Here is a 20,007-nt window from a genome sequence, read left to right as displayed (position 1 = left end):
GCTGTCACCTGACTAGAGGACTGGGGTTAGATCCTGACTTCGAGGGAAATGCAGCACCACGGAGGCCCCCCCCCAGCCCACAGCACCTAGTGCTCACAGCCAAGCCTGGGCCTGGCCTCAAGAGACACCAGAGACACGCTGACTGCGGTGGCATCTGCGGTTGCCGGGTCCACCCGCGGGGCTCACAATGGTGGCGTGAGGTCACGGAATGTTGGGGGAGACGTGCAAAAGGGGGCTACTGCGTCACAAAGTCCCGGGCATCCTTGTGACAGGGCCGGTTCGCTGTCCCTATGACCCCAGTGCTGGCAGCCTCCCCCAGACAGAGGTCAAGTGCATGCAAGACCAGGGCCCAACAGCGTCCGCTCAGCGGGGGTGTTGGGCTGGACGCATAGCCGCAGGCCCTGCGGGGACCTGTCCCCCTCGAGGATAGGGCTGAAACAGAGGGGGACAGACGGGTGACAAGCTAGCAGCAGCCCTCCCGAGAGCACCATGGACAATTACGAACTGCTCAATTCAGAGGGCAAAGGTGAACAGGTCGCCGGGTCCTCAGCACCGAGGGGCCCTGCCTGAGTGAGAACCCCCAGACACTCCCCTCCTGGAATTGGGAGTATGCACTGCACAGACTCAGCTTTGGGGGGTGGGCTTGTCAAATGGAGCATGAGAGAGTGGGGTGCAGGTCTCCAGCCAACTGTCATTTTCTCCTTGTGGGCTGGCCGGTGTCACATGGGGTGTTGGGTATTTCTACCACAGGGGTTGGCAAAGGCTGCAGATCCCAGTTGTATTTCTTGGGGAGGACGGGAGTGTGTTGGGGTCAACCGGCATCCCCCCGGCTGGCTGAGAGGCAGGAGTCCTTGGACTGAGGGCGTGAAGACAGAAGGCTGTCACTTTGCAGGGCTACGCGGGGCCAGCCGAGCTGTCACATACCTTGGTCTCTGCTCCCTCCCTTCTCCCTCATCTTGTCTCAGCAGCTCAAAGTTGGGGTCTGGTCCACAGCTGAGGACCAGAAAGATGCAGAGCTGTGAGGCCCACTGGAAACTCTGCTGTCTTAGCGTCTGGTGGTCCAACCTGGGGCCCCACCACAGTGCTGCTGCTGCCCACGTGGGTGTGTGGTGTGGCCCCCAAATGTCTAGGGCCTGCTGGTGTGAGGGCACCAGGCTGGGTTGTGGTGTCGGGCTTTCGGGCTCCACAACTGATCCCAGACCATTCCCCTGTCTGCCAGCGTCGTGCCACCCATCCTGTCCTCTGTCCTCCAGTGCCATGTTACCTGTCCTGTCCCTTGTCCTCCAATGTCATGTCATCTGTCCTGTCCTCTGTCCTCCAGTGTCATGTTACTAGTCCTGTCCTGTCTGCCAGTGTCATGTCACCCGTCCTGTCCTCTGTCTTCCAGTGTCATGTCCCCTGTTCTGTCCCCTGCCCTCCAGTGTCATGTCATCTGTCCTGTCCTCTGTCCTCCAGCGCCATGCCACCCATCCTGTCCTCTGTCCTCCAGTGCCATGTTACCCGTCCTGTCCCCTGTCTGCCAGTGTCATGCCACCCGTCCTGTCCTCTGTCTTCCAGTGTCATGTCATCTGTCCTATCCCGTCCTCCAGTGTCATGTTACCTGTCCTGTCCTCTGTCCTCCCATGTCATGTCCCCTGTCCTGTGCCCTGCCCTCCAGTGTCATGTCATCTGTCCTGTCCTCTGTCCTCCAGTGTCATGTCCCCTGTTCTGTCCCGTCTGCCAGTGTCATGTCACATGCCCTGTCCCCTGTCTGCCAGTGTCATGTCACATGTCCTGTGCCCTGTCTTCCGGCTAAGCTATCTCCTGCCCGTCTGGTTCTGGTCTGACTCCACTGCTCTCACCTGTCCTGTCCTCTGTCCTCCAGTGTCATGCACCTGCCCGTGAGGACACAATGACAGAGCACCCCCTTTCCCTAAAGATGGCAGTAGTGCTGAGTCCCCCAGCCAGGAGGAAGGAAGAGCCTGACCCCTGTGCCAGGCTTCCTGGGGCAGACTGGGGGTGGGGACTCCCAGACACCAACCCCCAGTTGACTCGGCGGGTCGCCGCTCAGGGCAGGAGGAACCTGCCCACCCCCACCTCAGTGCCCACAGGCAGCCCCTCCATGCTGGGGACCAGGGAGGGGCAGCACAGAGGGTGCGGAGAGGAGCCCGTGCCCAGCAGGGACATGGGGGTCTGTCCTTGCAGATGGGAAGGCGCCTGCACCCACCTTGCAGAGCAGCGATGAGACCCTCTACTGTGAGGCTGAGGCCTCCCTGGCTGTGGAGAAGGAAAAGCTGCCACCCGAGAGCTCGGAGACAGACCTGGAGATTGAAGGTGACGGCGGTAACGCCAGGCCGAGTGGCTCCACCTCCACGCTGTGGGAATGTGGGAATCTGGGAATCCACACCCAGGGCTCTGTCTGGGCGGGGTCACCCTGGGGGACGTGTGGGGGGTGCAGAAGTGCCTACCTCACTCCTGGAGGTCAGCCTGGGGGTGGCGGCCACTGCCTGTGCAAAGAGTAGGGCCTTGGACTTGTCTGTTTCCGTGCTTGGCATCTGAGGTCAGCATGCAGGGGGAGGTAGCGTCATGACACCCACTGACCCTGTGCTTGTCCTCCAGGCCCCTTGCTCCTACTCCCCACCCTCCGGGGAGCTGGAGTGTCCCTGCCCCAGCTCTCCAAACTATCTGCTTCTTTTTTGATTTATTTCTTTATTGGGGGATTAATGTTTTTTAATGTTTATTTATTTTCCCTTTTGTTGTCTTTGTCTTTTTATTGTTGTTGTAGTTATTGTTGTTATTGATGTCATCGTTGTTGGACAGGACAGAGAGAAATGGAGAGGGGAGGGGAATACAGAGAGGGGGAGAGAAAGACAGACACCTGCAGACCTGCTTCACTGCTTGTGAAGCGACGCCCCTTGCAGGTGGGGAGCCGGGGCTCGAACCGGGGTCCTTCCGCCGGTCTTTGGGCTTCGCGCCACATGTGCTTAACCCACTGCGCTACAGCCCGACTCCCAAGGGATTAATGTTTTTATAGTCAGCAGAAATGCAACAGTTTGTACATATAAAACATTTCCCAGCTAATATCTGCTTCTTGACTCAGACGAGGGTTCTGTTTCCTCATCCAAGGCCCTGTGTTTCCCTACAACTCATCAATTAACTAATTCATGCATTTATTCATTCATTCAGAGACAGAGAGGCAGAGAAAGACAGAGAGAAACTTGCAGCACTGCAACTTCCTTCAGCTTGGTGGGGACCGGGCTCGGAGGTGGGTCGCACCCATGGCAAAGTAGCACACTGTTCGCGGGAGCTGACCTGCTGGCCCTCTTGATCTATTTTTGTTGTGATGCCAGAGAATGACCTCCTCCCTGGGGCCTCCTACATGGAGCCCAGCTGAAACAAAAAGGGGAGAGGGACACTCCAGCACCATCCCAACACCCCTACATCTCCCCCTGGCCCAGCCCAAGTGGTGCTGGGGCTTGAACCCAGGACCTTTCACATGGTAAGGCATGAGCTTTACAAAGTGAGCCCTCTCCAGCCAGCACCCCTCCCGTCCCCCCAGAGAGCTGAGCTACAGTAGTGCTGCCATCATTGCTGTTGCTGTCACGAGAGTCAGAGCCTTGCCGCCTGAGATCCCAGTGTTCACTGAGACAGAAAGAGGAAGCAGACCCCATGGGGCTGAGGCTTCCTCTGTTGTTATAGCACCTCCCATGTGGTGCCAGGGCTCGGACCCAAGCAGAGCTCACAGAATGACGCCCACCCACCCACCCCCAGCTAAGCCGTCTCCTGACCGTCTGGTTCTGGTCTGACTCCACTGCTCTCACCCTGGTGCTGACTGGCCCAGCTGGTCCCAGGATGTTTTGTCCCGGACACTGGTTGGCCCCGTCCCCCACCCCCAACACCCCCCCAGGGCTGGTATGGCCACCAGCCACCCCTCAGACATGACTTCAGCCATACTAGCTCAAAAAGGCCAGCAGAACCCCATGGGGACAGGGTAGGGGCTCCCACACTCTGGTTCTGGCAGAGGTCACCAAGCATGAATTGGATTCAAGGACTGTGCTGGACAGGCCCCAGGGCCCAGCACCCCACAGCTGCTCTTGGGGTTCAGGGGGCTTCCTGGTGGCCAGCCTGGAGGGACAATGAACTGGCCCCAAGGGCAGCGCCCACCCACTGTGGCCGGTGACCAACTCAGTGCTGCTTCTCACGCCTGGATCTTCTCTGCCCGGGGCTTGGGGTGGAGGGCGGGGGCTGCTGGCGTCTCCCATCTCCTGGGCAGACTCCTGGGGGCCTGATCATGCCTCCTGGTGCCCACAGCCCCCAGCTTCCTCTCCCTAACAGAGCCCCCACTGTCTGCCTGTCCATCCATCTAGATGTGAGGACTCCTGGCCAGAGGCCTTGAAATCATAGAAAAATGGAGGCGCTTGCCTAATGGGGACGCTCCCCCTGGCCCCAGCTACAACCCCCCCCCCAGGCTGACCACATCCTGAGAGCAAAGGCCCCGGAGTCTGGCCTCAGTCCATGCAGCTCACTTCCATCTTCAAAACCGGCTGCAGCACCGCTCAGCTGGGTGTAGTCAGGAGGCTGGCTGTGCCCCTCCAAAGCAGGACAGCCCCCATGGGGAGGCTGGGGGGGGAGGGAGGAGTTACTGGGGCAGTGATCCTGAAAGAGGAAGGTCAGTGGGTTTCCAATCGATGGGGTCTTTCCAACAGACAATTTCTGAGTTGGACTGTCTCTGGGTCTCTAACAAGGCCTAGCAGCCAGAGTGGGGCTCCCTGCACCCACCACCAGGGTTCACTCCCTGGGTCTGCAGGGCATGTGCCTTGTGCTGATGGTGACCCAGTTTGGAGCCCCAGCACCACCTGGGAGGATCCTGTCACCAGGGGAAGCTCTGGTGCTGTGAGCTCTCTGGCCTGTCACTCTCTCTCTATGAAGCAGTGGCCTGGGAATAGAAACCCTCTAGGCCCCCACACCCCAGCCCCAGAGCCAGATCCCAAGCAAAGGAGGGGCTGGGTGGGTGGGGGCCGTAGCTGGGGCCAGGGGGAGCGACCCCTCGGCCGTCCCTCCCCACAGACACTGAGAAGTTCTTCACCACGGGGCAGCAGGAGATGTACCTGGAAGCCTGCAGGCTGGTGGGCGTGGTTCCAGTCTCCCACTTCCTACGCAACATGGATGAAGCCTATGTGAACCTCAACCACCATGGGCTGGGCCCCAATGGCATCAAGGCCATCGCCATAGCCCTGGTGGTGAGCTCAGCACAGGGGGGAGGGTCGCCCCAAGTCTGGGCTCTGTTTGGGGACCCCGGGCTCCTGGAGAAGAGGGTGCTGCAGACGGGGACTCTTGTCACCTCTGCCCCTGCCACCGAGGAACCAAGCTCAGCCCGGGCTGGGGACGGGGCAGCCCCGAGATAACCAGTAGAGCACACACCTCACCATGCACAAGGACCTGGGTTCAGGACTCGGGTGACCACATGGGAGCATCGTGCAAAAGGAGTAACTTCACACATGCTGGAGCAATGATGTGGTGTCTCTCCTCTCTCTGCCTATCTCTCACCATCTCTGTCTCTCACCCAGAGGGGGGATGGGGAGACAGTATTGTGGTTCTGAAAAATGGCTCTCATACCTGAGGCTCTGAGGTCCCAGATTCAATCCCCTGTACCACCAGCCAGAACTGAACGGGGCGGGGGAGAAAAAAGAATCCCCAGGACACAACTGTCTTCTTGCAAATCATTATTTTCCTAATAAAACAAACAAAACAGAAGTGAAATATATTCCATAAAGAAGAAAGGAAGTCGAGGGGCCAGGTGGTGGTGCACCTGGTTAAGTGCTCACACTACAGTGCACAAGGACCCAGGTTCAGGACCCTGGTCTCCACCCACAGCGGGAAAGTTTCACAAGTGTTGAAGCAGGGCTGCAGTATCTCTCTCCCTCTGTCTCTCTCCCTCTCTGTTTCCCCCACCCCTCTCAATTTCTATCTCTATCCAATAATAAATAAAATTTTTAAAAAAGGAAGTCCTGTGGCCCAAGAGGTGGTGCAGTGGATAAAGCACTGGACTTTCAAGCATGAGGTCCTGATTCCAATCTCTGGCAGCACGTGAACCAGTGTGATGTCTGGTTCTTTCTCTGCCCATCTGTGTCCTGTCCCTGCCCCATGGCCATTATTCCCAGGCCCAGGGGCACTGTGCAGGCAAGGCCAGGGGTCCGCTCGGTCACTGCCTGCCTCTGTCCCTCTCACCTCTCCATCCCCGCTGCGACTCAAGTCCAATACTACGGTGATCACCCTGGAAGTGGCGGACAACAACATCCTGGACAAGGGCGCCATGAGCCTGGTGGAGATGCTACAGGAGAACTATTACCTGCAGGAACTGGTAGGGCCCGGACCCCGTCAGCACATGAGCGAGGGCCCTCTGCCCTCCCTCCCCCTCCCTACACAGGGGCTGAACCCCAGTGATAACCCTGGAGGCAAAATAGATAGATAGATAGATAGATAGATAGATAGATAGATAGATAGATAAATAAATAAATATTTTTTAAAGGGTTGATCTAGGGCTTGGGAGAAAGCATCATGGTTCCACAAACAGACTCTCCTGCTTGAGGCTCTGAGGTCCCAAGTTCAATCCCCCACATCACCATCAGCCAGAGCTGAGTAGGGCTCTGGAGTCCTCGAGTCTCTCTATCTCTATCTCTCTGTCTTCTATCTCTCTCTCCCTTTCTCTCTCTCTCTTCATGGATAAGGATATAGATACCTTTCTGTTTGTATCTCTCATTAAATAAACAAAAAAATATTTTAAAGCTTGATCTAAACATTATAAAGTCGCATTTGCATCGAACTATAATGTCTGTCTACTATGTGTTTTGTATGAAAATGACTGACACATTGTTTGTTTGTGATGAGACAGGTGCCTACAAACAGGCTGTCTCCACACGCTGTCTGCACCTGGCTGGATCTGGCCAGTGGGCTGAGCTAGGGCTGAAGCTTTTGAAGTGTTAGAAGCCAGCGGGGCCTCCACCCAGCTCCTCGTCCCCTTCCTTCCCTCCAGTCCCCCAGGCCTTCACTCCAGCCCTCTCCCTGCCTGCCCTGCACCCCCAGGTCCTGCATAGCACTGACAGTGGGGTTCTCGGGTGGGGCCAGCCAGGCCTCAGTGCTGCCTTCCCCTTCCCCTTCCAGAACATGTCCGAAAATAACCTCGGCTTCGAGGGGGCCAAAGTCATCTCCCAGTTTCTCCAGAGAAACACCACTTCACTCTTGAACCTCCAGCTCTCGGGTGAGTGGGGCGGCTGAGACTTGGGGTTCAGTCCTCATCCCCAACACCCATTCCCACCGGCCCTGCATATCCCTGCTTCAGGGTGAACGCACTCTGTCTTTCTGTGTGTGTCTCTCTCTTTAATTTTTAAATTTTATTTGATTATTTGATAGCGACAGAGAGAAATTGAAAGGAAAGAGGGACATAGAGACAGAGAGACACCTGTAGCTCTGCTTCACTCGTGAAGCTTCCCCCAACAGGCAGGGATCAGGGGCTTGAACCTTGTACAACGTAATCTGGGTGCTTAACCAGGTGGTCCACTGCCTGCACCCCTCCTCATCCCTACCCCGTCCTGGCTTGGGGCTGGGGTCCCAACTCCCCACCTGCAGGGGTTTGCTTCACAAATGGTGGTCTGCAGGTGTCTATCTTTTTCTCCCCCCCCCCATCTTCCTCTCCTCTCTCAATTTGTCTCTATCCAATAAAAAAAGAGGGAGCTGTGTGGTGGTGTACCTGGCTGAGCACACATGTTACATGTTACATGGGGCTTGAACCAGCTCACTTTTCATATTGTGTGCTCTTAACCCAATGCACTATGCACCCCCTTTTTTAATTTAGATAGAAGCAGAGAGGAGAAAGAGAGAGAGAGATCATAGCACCAAACTTCCCGTCAGTGTGGTCTCAAACCCAGGCCATGCGCACGGCAAAGCAGCGCACTGTCCCGGTGAGCTATTTTACCAGTCTGATATACCGGTTTTTTTGTGATATGGAAAAAAAATGATTTCAGGGGCCAGGAGGTAGCACATTGGGCTAAACGAACATAGACTCACACAAGGATCCTGGTTCGAGCCCCCGGTACCCCATCTGTAGGGTATATACTTCTTCAGGCATCTCTCTCTGTCTCGCCCCCTCTCTATCTTCCCCTACTCTCTCAATATCCTATCTCTGTCCTAACCAATAAAAAAATGGGGAAAATGGCTGCCAGGAACAGTGCATTCGCAGTGCCGAGCTCCAGCAATAACCCTGGAGGCAAAACAAAAAACAAAAGAAAACTGATGTTCATATTTGCCTTTGGGAAGATGTCCCTGATCACACTAGCTCACCCAAAGGGTAGGTTTCCTGTCCCCTGTCTCAGAGGAATCATTAGTCAGCAACGAGTCTGAGGCGTGTGCTCCCTTGACCTCTGACGCCAGCTTCCACAATCCTAAATAAAGCCGACAGAGCCATAGCACCTACCCCAGATGCTCTGCCCCAGCAAGTATAAGAGGTCAAAGCTAAAACACCCAGGACAGGCGTGTTCAGCAAACTTCCCTTTCTGCTACTTCTCTTTTTTTGCCACCAGCGTTACGGCTGGCGCTCACTACCTGCACGACTCCTGGTGACTTTTTTTTTTCCCTTTCCTCTAGACAGTGGGTGAGAGACATCAAGAGTGAGGACCTGGGTGGTGGCACACTCACTGAGCACACCTGGTACCTTGCAAGAACCCAGGTTCAAGAAGCCCTCGGTCCCCACCTGCAGGGGGGAAGCATCGCAGTGATGAAGTTGGGCTGCAGGTGTCTCTCTGTCTCTCCCTTTCCATCTCTCCCCCTTCCCTCTCAATTTCTCTGTCTCTATCCAATAAACAACACATAATTAAAATTTTTTTTTAATATTTATTTTCCCTTTTGTTGCCCTTGTTGTTTTATTGTTGTATTTATTATTGTTGTTCTTGATGTCATCATTGTTGTTAGATAGGACAGAGAGAAATGGAGAGAGGAGGGGAAGACAGAGAAGGGGAGAGAAAGATAGACACCTGCAGACCTGCTTCACCGCTTGTGAAGCGACTCCCCTACACGAATCCATTGCTCCTGGAGACCATTTTTTCCCCTTTTGTTGCCCTTGTTGTTTTATCATTGTTGTGGTTATTATTATTGTTGTTGCTGCTGCTGTCATTGGATAGGACAGAGAGAAATGGAGAGAGGAGGGAAGACAGAGAGGAAGAGAGAAAGACAGACACCTGCAGACCTGCTTCACCGCTTGTGAAGCGACTCCCCTGCAGGTGGGGAGCCGGGGTTCGAACCGTGACTCTTACGTGGGTCCTTGCACTTTGCGCCATGTGCGCTTAACCCGCTGCGCTACTGCCTGACTCCTCAAATTTTTTTAAATTAGAGACACTGCAGCCCCGCTTCACTACTTGTGCAGCTCCCCTGCAGATGCGCCTGTAGGATGACTGTGATTTGAACCCAAGTCCCTGTATATGGGAACATGAGCACACGGTCACCGAGTGACCAGTCCTCCATTATTACTCATCCTGATCTCTGAGCTTTGGTCCGCATGAACAGGCCTTCACCCTCTCTCCGGTCCAGTCCTGTCACCTGGACTTGGGTTCACATGTGACACAGACCGTGGGCACCAGGCCAGGAGAGGGTGGTGCCGCCACTGAGTCCATAGGAGCGATGTCCCCAAGTTGGCACCCACATGCTTGCTTGAGCTCTGACCCCCTTCCTGGGACCAACTGTCCCCTAAAGGCTAGAGCATGCAGCGGGGACCTCTCCCCAAGGGGAGCCAGCTAACACCCCCTTTCACCACAGGGAACAACTTTAAGGACAACTGTGCAGAGCTGCTTTGCCACGCCCTGTCGGTGAGACCCTGGGGCATTCCTCAGGGGGGAGCTCTGGGCACAGAGAAGAGGGGGCCCTTGCCTAGGGTAGGGAGCTGGCAAGAGTTTGGAGGCCGCCACTGTGGACCCAAGTCACAGCAAGGGGCATGGCTGCTGGAGGAGGACAGGATGCCTCCAGCCCACCTGGCTCTGTGGAGTCCTTGGTCACAGGGTCCTGGCATTTGCTGTTACAGCTGAAGACCCCTCCTCCCCCCCTTCCTCCTCCTCCTATTCCTCCTCCTCCTTGTCTTCCTCCTCCTCCACTTCCTTCTCCACCTCCTCCACTTCCTCCTCCTCCTGCTCCCTCCCTCTCCCTCCCCCTCCCCCCTTTCTTGCCTCCAGGGTTGTCACTGGGGCTCGGTGCCAGCACTATGCTTCTAGTGGCCATTTTTTCCATTTTATTGGACAGGACAGAAAGAAATTGAGCCAGGAGAGAGAAATAGAGGAGAGAGACAGAGAGACACCTGCAGACCTGCTTCACTGCTTGTGAAGTGTCCACCCCCGCATCCGCCCCCACTGCAGATGGGGAGCTGGGGACTTGAACCTGGATCCTTGCGTGGGTCCTTGAGCTCCGTAGTATGTGCACTTAACCGGGTGCACCACCACCCGGCCCCCTCGTGTCTCTCTCTAGTTCAATTACCACATCAAGATTCTGGACCTCAGCTACAACCAGTTCTCTGACAAGGCAGGAGAGCACTTGGGACAGATGCTGGGTGAGTCCTCCCTGTAGGAGGGGTGGCCAAGGTTGAGCCTTGGGGACTGGAGCCCCGGAACCGCAGGCCCTGTTTGTACCCTCATTGATGTTCTGACTCTGAACTTGATGCCAACCTGGCCTGAAGGAGACTCCCTTCCTTCCCTTGTTTTTAGATAGAGACAGAGAGAAATTAAGAGAAGAGGGGGAGAGATACAGGGAGACAGAAAGACACCTGCAGCCCTGCTTCACCGTTTGTGAAGCTTTCCCCCTGTAGGTGAGGACTGGGGGCTTGAACCCGGGACTTTATGCGTTGTAATGTGTGCGCTCAGCCAAGCATGCTACCACCCAGCCCCCAATATACTTTCAGTGTGGTGAACACTGCCATACCTTCATGGCACCCATCAAGCGTGGAAACAGACAACTTACTGATTGGAAGGAAGCATTATAAAAATAGAACAACTCTTTTTTTTTTCAAAACAATTCTTATATATGATAGCAAGCTTAAAGTTGATGGATAATAATAGGCATTACAGCTTTCAAAGACACATAGATATTTGTAGAAGCTGCATAATAAAAAAAATGAGTGACCTGGGTTCGAGTCCCTGGTCACCAACTGCAAGGAGGAAGTTTTATTTTGTTTTGTTTTTTTTTTTAATTTCAGAGTTGTCTCTGGGGCTCAGTGCCAGCACAAGAAATCCAATGCTGGTGGCGGCCATTTTCTCCATTTTATTGGAAAGGACAGAGAGAAATGGAGAGAGGAGGGGGAGATAGAGAGCAAGAAAGGCTCCACCTGCAGACCTGCTTGTGAAGCAACCCCCCTGCAGGTGGGGAGCCCGGATCTTGGCGTGGGTGCTTGTGCTTAGTACTGTATGTGCTTAACCAGCTGCGCCTCCGCCCAGCCTCCCGGGGGGAAGCTTCATGAGTGGTGAAGCAGGGCTGCATGTCTCTCCCTCTCTGTTTCCCTTCCCTCTCAATATCTCTATCCAACAAATAAATAGATGTTTAAAAAATCAGTGTTCAAAGTAGGATTAAAGTAGCAATTCTCCGGAGTTGAGCGGTAGCATAGCAAGTTAAGCGCAGGTGGTGCAAAGCACAAGGACCGGCCTAAGGATCCCGGTTCGAGCCCCCGGCTCCCCACCTGCAGGGGAGTCGCTTCACAGGCGGTGAAGCAGGTCTGCAGGTGTCTATCTTTCTCTCCTCCTCTCTGTCTTCCCCTCTCTCCATTTCTCTCTGTCCTATCCAACGACGATGACAACAATAATAACTACAACAATAAAACAAGGGCAAAAAAAGGGAATAAGAACATAAAAAATATATTTTTTTAAATAGCAACTCTCAAGGGGCTAGGTGGTGGCGCACCTGAATGAGCACATGTTACAGTGCAAAAGGACCCAGTTTCAAGCCCCTGGTCCCCACCTGCAGGGGGAAAGCTTCACAAGCGGCGAAGCAGGGCTGCAGGTGTCTCTCTGTCTCTCTCCCTCTCTACCACCCCTTTCCCCCTCAATGTCTGGCTGTCTCTGTCCAATAAATAAATGAAGATAATTTAAAAAAACATGCATGGCAAGAAAAAATAAGTACCTAGGTTAAAAAAAAATAAAAAACCACTCGAGAGAGAGAGACTTGAGCTCCTCTCATTCCCCTCACAAGCTGGGTGGCAGTGTCCTTTGTCTAGGGGATCCTGGGGGTGACACAGAGAGCACCAAGTCGGAGCTGGGGACAGACACTGAATGTCACAGACCCAGGGGAGCAGAGGAGGTAGAGGAAGAGTGGATGATGGACTAGGAGGGAAAGCAAGGTCCAGGGAGCCCCATAAAGCAGGGTTTCAAGCAGTGGGGAGCTGGGTCGGCTTGAGTGCTCACCTAGACGGTATGCTGCTTTGGCGTGTGTGCAGCCCGGGTTCGAGCCCAGCCACCACCCCAAGGAGGAAGTGAAACCTGGACCAGGTGGGGTGTGTTGCACTGAATCAAAGAACTCTGGGAAAGGAGGGCAGGGAGGGGGCTTGGGGGGCAGTTTGGGGGTGCTGGAGCATGATGGTAGGGAAGGGCCTGGCTGGGGTGAGGGTGTCTTGCAGACACCTGTCACGAGGAGGTGAGTTGCACTCAAGTGGCACTCAAGTGGCAACAACTGTGCTATGAGCCACTAAGCCCCCAATAAAATGATACTCAGAAAAAAAGAAATGAGCAGCCATGGCCACCCAGGACCCTCCTGTCCCCAGCCTTGAATGTGGGGCTGCAGTCTCTGAACCTGAGCTGGAATCACTTGCACTCAAGAGGAGCCATCGCCCTGTGCAATGGGCTGCGAGTAAGGCGCCCGGGGAGGCCCGGCAGGTGCAGGGTGTGGGGTGCAGTTGGGCAGCAGGCTGGGCTGGGGGCACACGCAGCCTGGAACCTATGTGTCCCCCACTTCCTGAGGCCAATGTGACCCTGCGAAAACTGGACGTGTCCATGAACGGCTTTGGGAACGAGGCGGCGGCGGCACTCGGGGAGGTGCTCAGGACCAATGCCTCGCTGGCCTACCTGGACGTCAGTAGCAACGGCATCAGCAACGAGGGCATCGCCAGGATCAGCCGAGGGCTGGAGGTCAACGAGAGCCTCCGGGTGCTGAAGGTGCGACCCCACATGGGCAGGACCCGGGGTCCAGGAGGGGGAGGCACATGGACATGAAAGATCAGGGTGGCACATGGACGGATGGATAGATAATGGATGGACGGATGGTTGATGGATGGATGGATGGTTGATGGATGTATGGTTGATGGATGGATGGATGATGGACAGATGGATGAATGTGTTGTTAAAATTCTTAAGCTCTAGCCGGGCGGGTTAGCTTCACGGGCAGGTAACAGAGACGCGGAGACAACGGCTGGACAGGGAAGCTGTATTTCTTTATTCAGGAACCACGATTCATAAACTAAGACAAACTAATCACCAAACAGAACTCTGCTGTCTCTTTTCGGCAGCGCAAGCACTCTCTCTCTGCAACTCAGAAACTCTCTAACTCTGAAACTCTTCTACTGTGGAACTCTCTCTTACTCTGTAACTCTGAAACTCTCCAACTCTAACTCTGGAACTCTGGCGGGGTTCCTCGGGGCGGGGCCAAGCGGCCCGTGAAATTAACTGGACTGATCCAATTCTCTTGGTGGGGGAGGGCTAGAACAAACCAATGTAAAGCATACGACATGAATGAATGGATAGATAGATAGATAGATAGATGGTTGATGGATAGATGGCTGGATAGATGGATGGATGGTTGAATGGATGGATGGTTGATGGATAGATGGATGGATGGATGGCTGGTTGATGGATGGATGGATGGATGAATGATGGATGGATGGCTGATGGATAGATGGATGGATGGATAGATGGATGGATGGAGGGACTGATGAATGGATGGATGGATGAATGGATGGATGGTGGATGGATGGGTGGATGGATGGGTGGATGGATGGATAGATAGATTATAGGCAGATCAATGGCTGATGGATGAATGGTTGGATGGATGGATGGATGGATGGATGATGGATGGATGGATCAAAGAATGGATGGATGGACAGATCAAATGGATGATGATTAGATGGATGGATAATTATATGGACAGATCAGTGGATGAACAGTTGAATGAATGGATTGATTGACAGATCAATTGACTAAGGGATAGATAGATGATTAATGGATGCATGGGGGGGCCAGGCAGTGGTGCACTTAGTTAAGTGCACACATTACAGTGCACAAGGACCCAGGTTCAAGCCCCTGGTCCCCACCTGCAGGGAGGAACCTTCACAAGCAGTGAAGCAGGGCTGTGGGTGTCTCTGTCTCTCTCCCTCTCAATCTCCCCCTCCTCTCTCAATTTCTCTCTGTCTTATACCAAAAATTGGGGGGTGGTGGTGGCTGTAAGAGCAGTGGACTCGTAGTGCAGGCACTGAGCTACAGGGATAACTCTGAAGGGGGCGGAGTTTGGGAGAAAAACCTAGACATGGATTCAGGGGAAGAGACGGAAAGGCCAGCCCCTCGCAGCCCACCTCAGTCTCCTCCCCCTGAAGCTTTTCCTCAACCCGATGAGCATGGAAGGGGCTGTTCTGCTCATTCTGTCCATCAAGAGGAACCCCAAGTGCAAGATGGAGGAACTCGACATTTCCGTAAGTGACCACGCAGTCCTCTCCTAGACCCGGGAGCAAGCCGGGCACCTCCACCCCTGTGCAGTCCCCCGAGTGGTGCCAGAAAGTGGAGCTTTGTCTGCCCATCCGGGTCCTCAGACAGCGAGTGGGACTGCAGCTCTCGGGTGGGGCCGTCTCTATGCAATAAATAAATAAATATTTTTAAAAAAAGTGTCAATAAACAACAAGGGCAACAAAAGGGGGAATTAAATAATAAATTTAAAAAAAATTTAATGGGTAAAATGGCTGCTAGGAGCAGTGGATTCATAGTGCAGGCACTGAGCCCCAGCAATTTCCTTGGAAGGAAAAAAGAGAGAGGAGAAGAAATACCACAGCCTCACTCCACCAGGCTGCTTCCTGTGCCTGGTTGGCCAAGGGGCCCAGTCAGCCTTTTCCTCCTCCTCTGCTGAAGATGCTTCTAGAACTTCTTCCGGGCCTTAGGCACGGATTCTCAAGACCTCGCTGAGGGCCAGAGCAGGCTGAGCACAGAGCTGGGGACACTCAGTGGGGGGTGCCCCTATTTTGAACCCTGAGGGACCCTCTCCCAGGAAGCTGCTCTGCAGACTCAGGGGGTCTGGGGGCCCCCCTCCTGCTGCAGAATGTGGTGGTGTCGGAGAACTTCACCAAGACTCTGGAAGGGGTGTACGCTGTGCACCCCCAGCTGGACGTGCTGTACAAGGGTCTGCAGGGCTTCTCTGTCAAGAAGACTGTCCACCAGTGGACCAACCTCATGAAGCTCATCCTGGTAGGACCCCCTTGCCTCCAGGACCCTCAGGACAGCTGGGACCCCTGCCCCAGCCCCAGCAGCCTCCTCCATAGCTCTCTATACCTCTGTCTCTCTTTTATTTTTTTATATTTATTTTCCATTTTGTTGCCCTTGTTTTTTATAGTTGCAGTTATTATTGTTGATGCCATTCTTGGATAGGACAGAGAGAAATGGAGAGAGGAGGGGAAGACTGAGAGGGAGAGAGAAAGACAGACACCTATAGACCTGCTTCACCTCTTGTGAAGCGACTCCCCTGCAGGTGGAGAGCCGGGGGGCTCGAACCGGGATCCTTACGCCGGTCCTTGCGCTTTGTGCCACCTGTGCTTAACCCGCTGTGCTACCACCCGACTCCCTAATTTTTTTACTATCTGTATTTATTTGATAGAAATAGAGAAGGGGGAGAGAGACAGAGAGACACCTGCAGCACTGCTTCACCACTTGTGAAGCTTTCCTCCTGCAGGTGAGGACCAGGGGCTTGAACCCAGGTCTTTGCACACTTAAACATGTGCACTCAACCAGGTGCACCACCACTCAGCCCCTCTCTTTTAAAAAATATTTTATTTATTATTATTGGATAGAGACTGAGAGAAACGGAGTGGGAAGGGAGAAAGAGATACCTGAAACCCCTACTCCACAACCTGTGAGGCTTTCTCCCTATAGGTAGGGACCAGGGGCTTGAACCCCGGTCCTTACGTGTGGTAACAAGGGCACTCAACCAGATTCATCAGTACCCAGCCCCCCTGTGCCTCCATCTCTCCAGATGAATGGGCACGAAAGACCCAGGTTCAAGCCCCAGGTCTCCCCATAAAAGTGTCTGCAGGGGTTGGGGGAGGTTCAGGAGTGGTGGAGTGGTGGAGTGGTGGAGTGGTGTCTCTCCTCCCTCCTCCCTCTCTGTGTCTCTCACCCCATGCCCCACTCTGGGGTCAGCCGGCCCCACAAGCAGGCACAGGGCACAGGGGACAGGCACATCATATGTGAGCAAGGCCCCTGCTCCCCTCAGAACTATGCAGACCAGAATAAAATCACCATCGTGGACTTCTTCAAGAGCCTGAACCCCACGGGAGCCTTGAAGATGCCCGTCGGCCAGTTCCGCAAGGCGCTGATGCAGGTACGGGGTCCCCAAGGCCTCGGGTGACAGATCGCCAGCCAGGCTGGTGCTGGGGAGGTGGCCTGATGCTCCCGGCCCAGAAGGACCCCGTGCCCTCCCCTGTGCTGGCAGGCAGGACACAGGTGACCCCAGATATCACCCAAATGCAGTCTAGGCCTTTCTCTCCAGTGTTTGGGGCAGGTGCTCAGGAGGGAGGAGGGACAGGAGAGAGCAGAGGTGGTGGAGTGCACAGGTTAACCTGGGGACAAAACCCAGGACTGAGCCCCGGCCACCAACTGGGCGCACCTGCAGCGGAGTGGAATCTCCTTCTCTCTCCTTCTGTCTCTCCCCCTCTACTTAAAAAAATAAAATAAAATAAAGGGAGCCAGGAGGTGGCGCACCAGGTTAAGTGCACATAGTACAAAGGATAAGGACCGGCGTGAGGATCCCGGTTTGAGCCCTGGCTCCCCACCTGTATGGGGTGGGTCATTTCACAGGCTGCGAAGCAGGTCTGCAGGTGTCTATCTTTCGCTCTCCCTCTCTATCTTCCCCTCCTCTCTCAATCTCTCTGTCCTAGCTAATAAAAAATGGGGGGATTAAATTAAAAAGAACTGACAAAATAGCTCACCTGGACAGTGCACTGCTTTGCCATGTAAGCAACCCAGGTTCGAGCCCGTCTCCTACCACATTGGAGGAAGCTTCTTTGAAGTCCTCTCTCTCTCTCTCTCTCTCTCTCTCTCTCTCTCTGTCTCTCTCTATCTATCTATCTATCTATCTATCTATATATATATATATATCTTTGTCTCTGTCTTTATCTGAAAAACACATCCCAGAGCAATGAAACTCTGGTGGTCACAAACTATTATAATAAACAAGCCTTCCAGGAGCACTGGACTCATGCAGATGGAGGCCCAGAAAAAACCCAGATGGTAAAGAGAGAGAGAGAAAGGAAGGAAGGAGAGAAGGAAGGAAGGAAGGATGGATGGATGGATGAAAATGATTAATTTTTACCAGAGAACTGCTCAGCTCTGGCTGATGGTGGTGCTGGGAATTGAACCTGGAATCTCAGAGCCTCAAACAGGAGAGTCTCTTTATAAAACCACTGTGCTGTGCCCTTCACCCCAGAAAGAAAAGTTTCAAAGATGGAGAAAGCCCCCAGCCCCAGTGACTCACTGAGCCCCTGAATCCCATCTGTCTCAAGAGGAAGGTGGGAGGCAGGCGAGGTGACCGGGCCCTGCGTCCCCCACAGCAGACCAGGGTCCCCATCCACCGGTCCCAGGTCCGGGAGCTGATCAAGAAGTTGGACGACAAGGCCGGCATGGTGGACTTCAGGTCAGCCCCCCACGGGCCTGGGGCCCCAGTGAGTCCTCTCCCTCTCTCTGCATGCCTCCCTCCTACTCCCCTACCCCTCAGCACCTGGCTCGGTCTCATGGAAGGGAGGCAGCTCCGAGCCCCATTGCTGTGCATCAAGCTGCTTCAGTTACCCGATCTGTGCCGGGCGACCAAATACAGTGCCGCTGGGAGGCGAGTTTGGGAAGGCTGGGTGGCTGGCGGCACACACACCGCAGACATGTGAGCGCTTGCTCACACAGGCGCCATGCACCACACACAGAATCACGTTGTCACAGGGCTGGGAGGTGGCTAGACCACACACATTGCCATGTGCAAGGACCCGGGTTCAAGTCCCCGGCACCACATCAGAGCACCATGCACTGGGGAAACTCCATGAATGCTGTGAAGTCTCTACATCTCTCTATGTCTCTCTCTGTCTCTTTCTATGTGAAATTAAAAGGGAAAAAAAGGTGGGGAGTCGGGTGGTAGCACAGCAGGTTAAGCACAGGTGGCACAAAGTACAAGGACCTGAGTAAGGATCCCGGTTCGAGCCCCCGGCTCCCCACCTGCAGGGGAGTCGCTTCACAGGCAGTGAAGCAGGTCTGCAGGTGTCTGTCTTTCTCTCCCCCTCTCTGTCTTCCCCTCCTCTCTCCATTTCTCTCTGTCCTATCCAACAACAACAACATCAGTAACAACAATAATAACTACAACAAGAAGGCAACAAAAGGGAATAAATATTTTTTAAAATTTTTAAAAAGAAAAGGTGAAAGGTGTCTGGGAGGGGTGGGGTAGTGCTGGTGCAGGGTCCAGAAGCAGATCAAAACAGCAGCAACAGCGTCACAGCATCCCATCCCGAGTCTGCTGGCCTCACCGAGCACGGCTGAGCTCCATCTCAGAGTTCTAAGCCCAAGTGGAACCTCTCCCTGCTCCTTAAGGGGCATTCAGTTCTCTCCAGTGTCACCCTGCCGCAGACAACCTGCCACCCCCACCCTCAACTGGACACCATGTCTGCACCCACGGGGCTCAAGCTGGTCCCTAGGACAGGCCCACTGCCCAGCCTGCACAGGGACCAGTTCTGATGCAGACTCCGAACCCCCAATCCTAGTCGGCAGTGTGGACCAGGTATCCACGCTGACCCGGAACCCACAAACCCGGCTCTGCCCGTCCCACACTGAGACTGAGCCCCCAGTGCCCCCCATTCTGAAGGCAGGAGACAGGCGTGCAGGGGTTCTCGGGGGCAGAGAGGGATCCTGCACCCCCTCCCACGGATTCCTGCTTCAGTTCACCCCTCTCCTTCCAAACCAGCATCCTGAAGACATGAGGCCGCAGCGCCCGGGCCAGGCGGTGCCCCCCACCTGACAGCAGAGCTTCAGCAGTGCCAGGCCCACTGGCCCCGAGGACAAGCTTCTGGACACACCTGTGACAATAAAAGCGGGTCTGGGGGTCCCTGGCTGCTGCTTTTCCATGGAGGGGATTCTAAGAATGGGGAGCAGTGGGGCAGGGCCTGAGCAGCACATGCCCAGGGCTCACAAGTGGGGCAGACAGAGGGCACCGGGATGGGTGCAAGGGTGGCCATCATGTCCTGCCACCTGCCCCGGGCCTGGGCTCTGGGTCACTGAAAGACTAAAGGCCCTTGGGAGCCAGGGAGACCCGAGTGGCGCAGGGTGAGAGAGGAGGAATGGGGGACTGTGTCTCCTGGTCTCTGTCCCCCGTGTCTGCACACAGCAGGTGTCCAATAAATACCATGGGGCCAGGTGGTGGTGCACACACTACAGTGCACAAGGACCTGGGTTCAAGTCCCCAGTCCCTAACTGCAGGGGGACATGAAGTCATGAGTGGTGAAGCAGGTCTGCAGGTGTTTTTGTTTCTCTCCATCCTTATCTCCCTCTCCCCTATTGATTTCTGGCTGTCTTTATCCAATCAATAAATAAAGATAATTTAAAAAAAAAAAGAAAAAAATTCTATTTTCTTTTTTTATTCCTATTTTTTAAATATTTATTCCCTTTTGTTGCCCCTGTTTTATTGTTGTAGTTATTATTGTTGTCGTCATTGTTGGATAGGACAGAGAGAAATGGAGAGAGGAGGGGAAGACAGAGAGGGGGAGATAAAGACAGACACCTGCAGACC

General features: G+C 54.3%; 1 protein-coding gene across 2 annotated transcripts; it reads left to right on the top strand.

Annotated features, from left to right (window-relative positions):
- The first annotated feature begins 266 nt into the window (after positions 1-266).
- On the top strand, positions 267-19,324 carry LRRC74A (leucine rich repeat containing 74A). Of its 2 annotated transcripts, XM_007530154.2 has the most exons (14): positions 267-526; positions 2,185-2,313; positions 5,047-5,219; positions 6,233-6,340; positions 7,141-7,237; positions 9,784-9,833; positions 10,483-10,564; positions 12,761-12,846; positions 12,957-13,151; positions 14,582-14,677; positions 15,294-15,440; positions 16,462-16,569; positions 17,798-17,880; positions 19,186-19,324. In XM_007530154.2, the coding sequence occupies exons 1-14, from the start codon at positions 490-492 to the stop codon at positions 19,199-19,201; spliced, it is 1,407 nt and encodes a 468-aa protein (XP_007530216.2). In that variant the 5' UTR covers positions 267-489; the 3' UTR covers positions 19,202-19,324. The 2 variants fall into 2 exon arrangements, with proteins under 2 accessions (XP_007530216.2, XP_060037315.1); XM_060181332.1 differs by lacking the exon at positions 19,186-19,324 and having other exon boundaries at positions 17,798-18,594.
- Positions 19,325-20,007: the final 683 nt, after the last annotated feature.

This window comes from Erinaceus europaeus, chromosome 22, assembly GCF_950295315.1.
Source record: "Erinaceus europaeus chromosome 22, mEriEur2.1, whole genome shotgun sequence".
Classification (NCBI taxonomy): Eukaryota; Metazoa; Chordata; class Mammalia; order Eulipotyphla; family Erinaceidae; genus Erinaceus; species Erinaceus europaeus.
Note: the sequence above shows the minus strand (reverse complement) of the source record. Positions and strands in the feature narration are given on the sequence as shown.

Bases quoted from the DNA above. Each gene is read 5' to 3' on its own strand.
- LRRC74A (XM_060181332.1), top strand. From the start codon at position 490: ATGGACAATTACGAACTGCTCAATTCAGAGGGCAAAG. The intron at 527-2,184 runs GTGAACAGGTCG...CTGTCCTTGCAG, and splicing joins GCTCAATTCAGAGGGCAAAG to ATGGGAAGGCGCCTGCACCC. The intron at 10,565-12,760 runs GTGAGTCCTCCC...TCCTGTCCCCAG, and splicing joins GCACTTGGGACAGATGCTGG to CCTTGAATGTGGGGCTGCAG.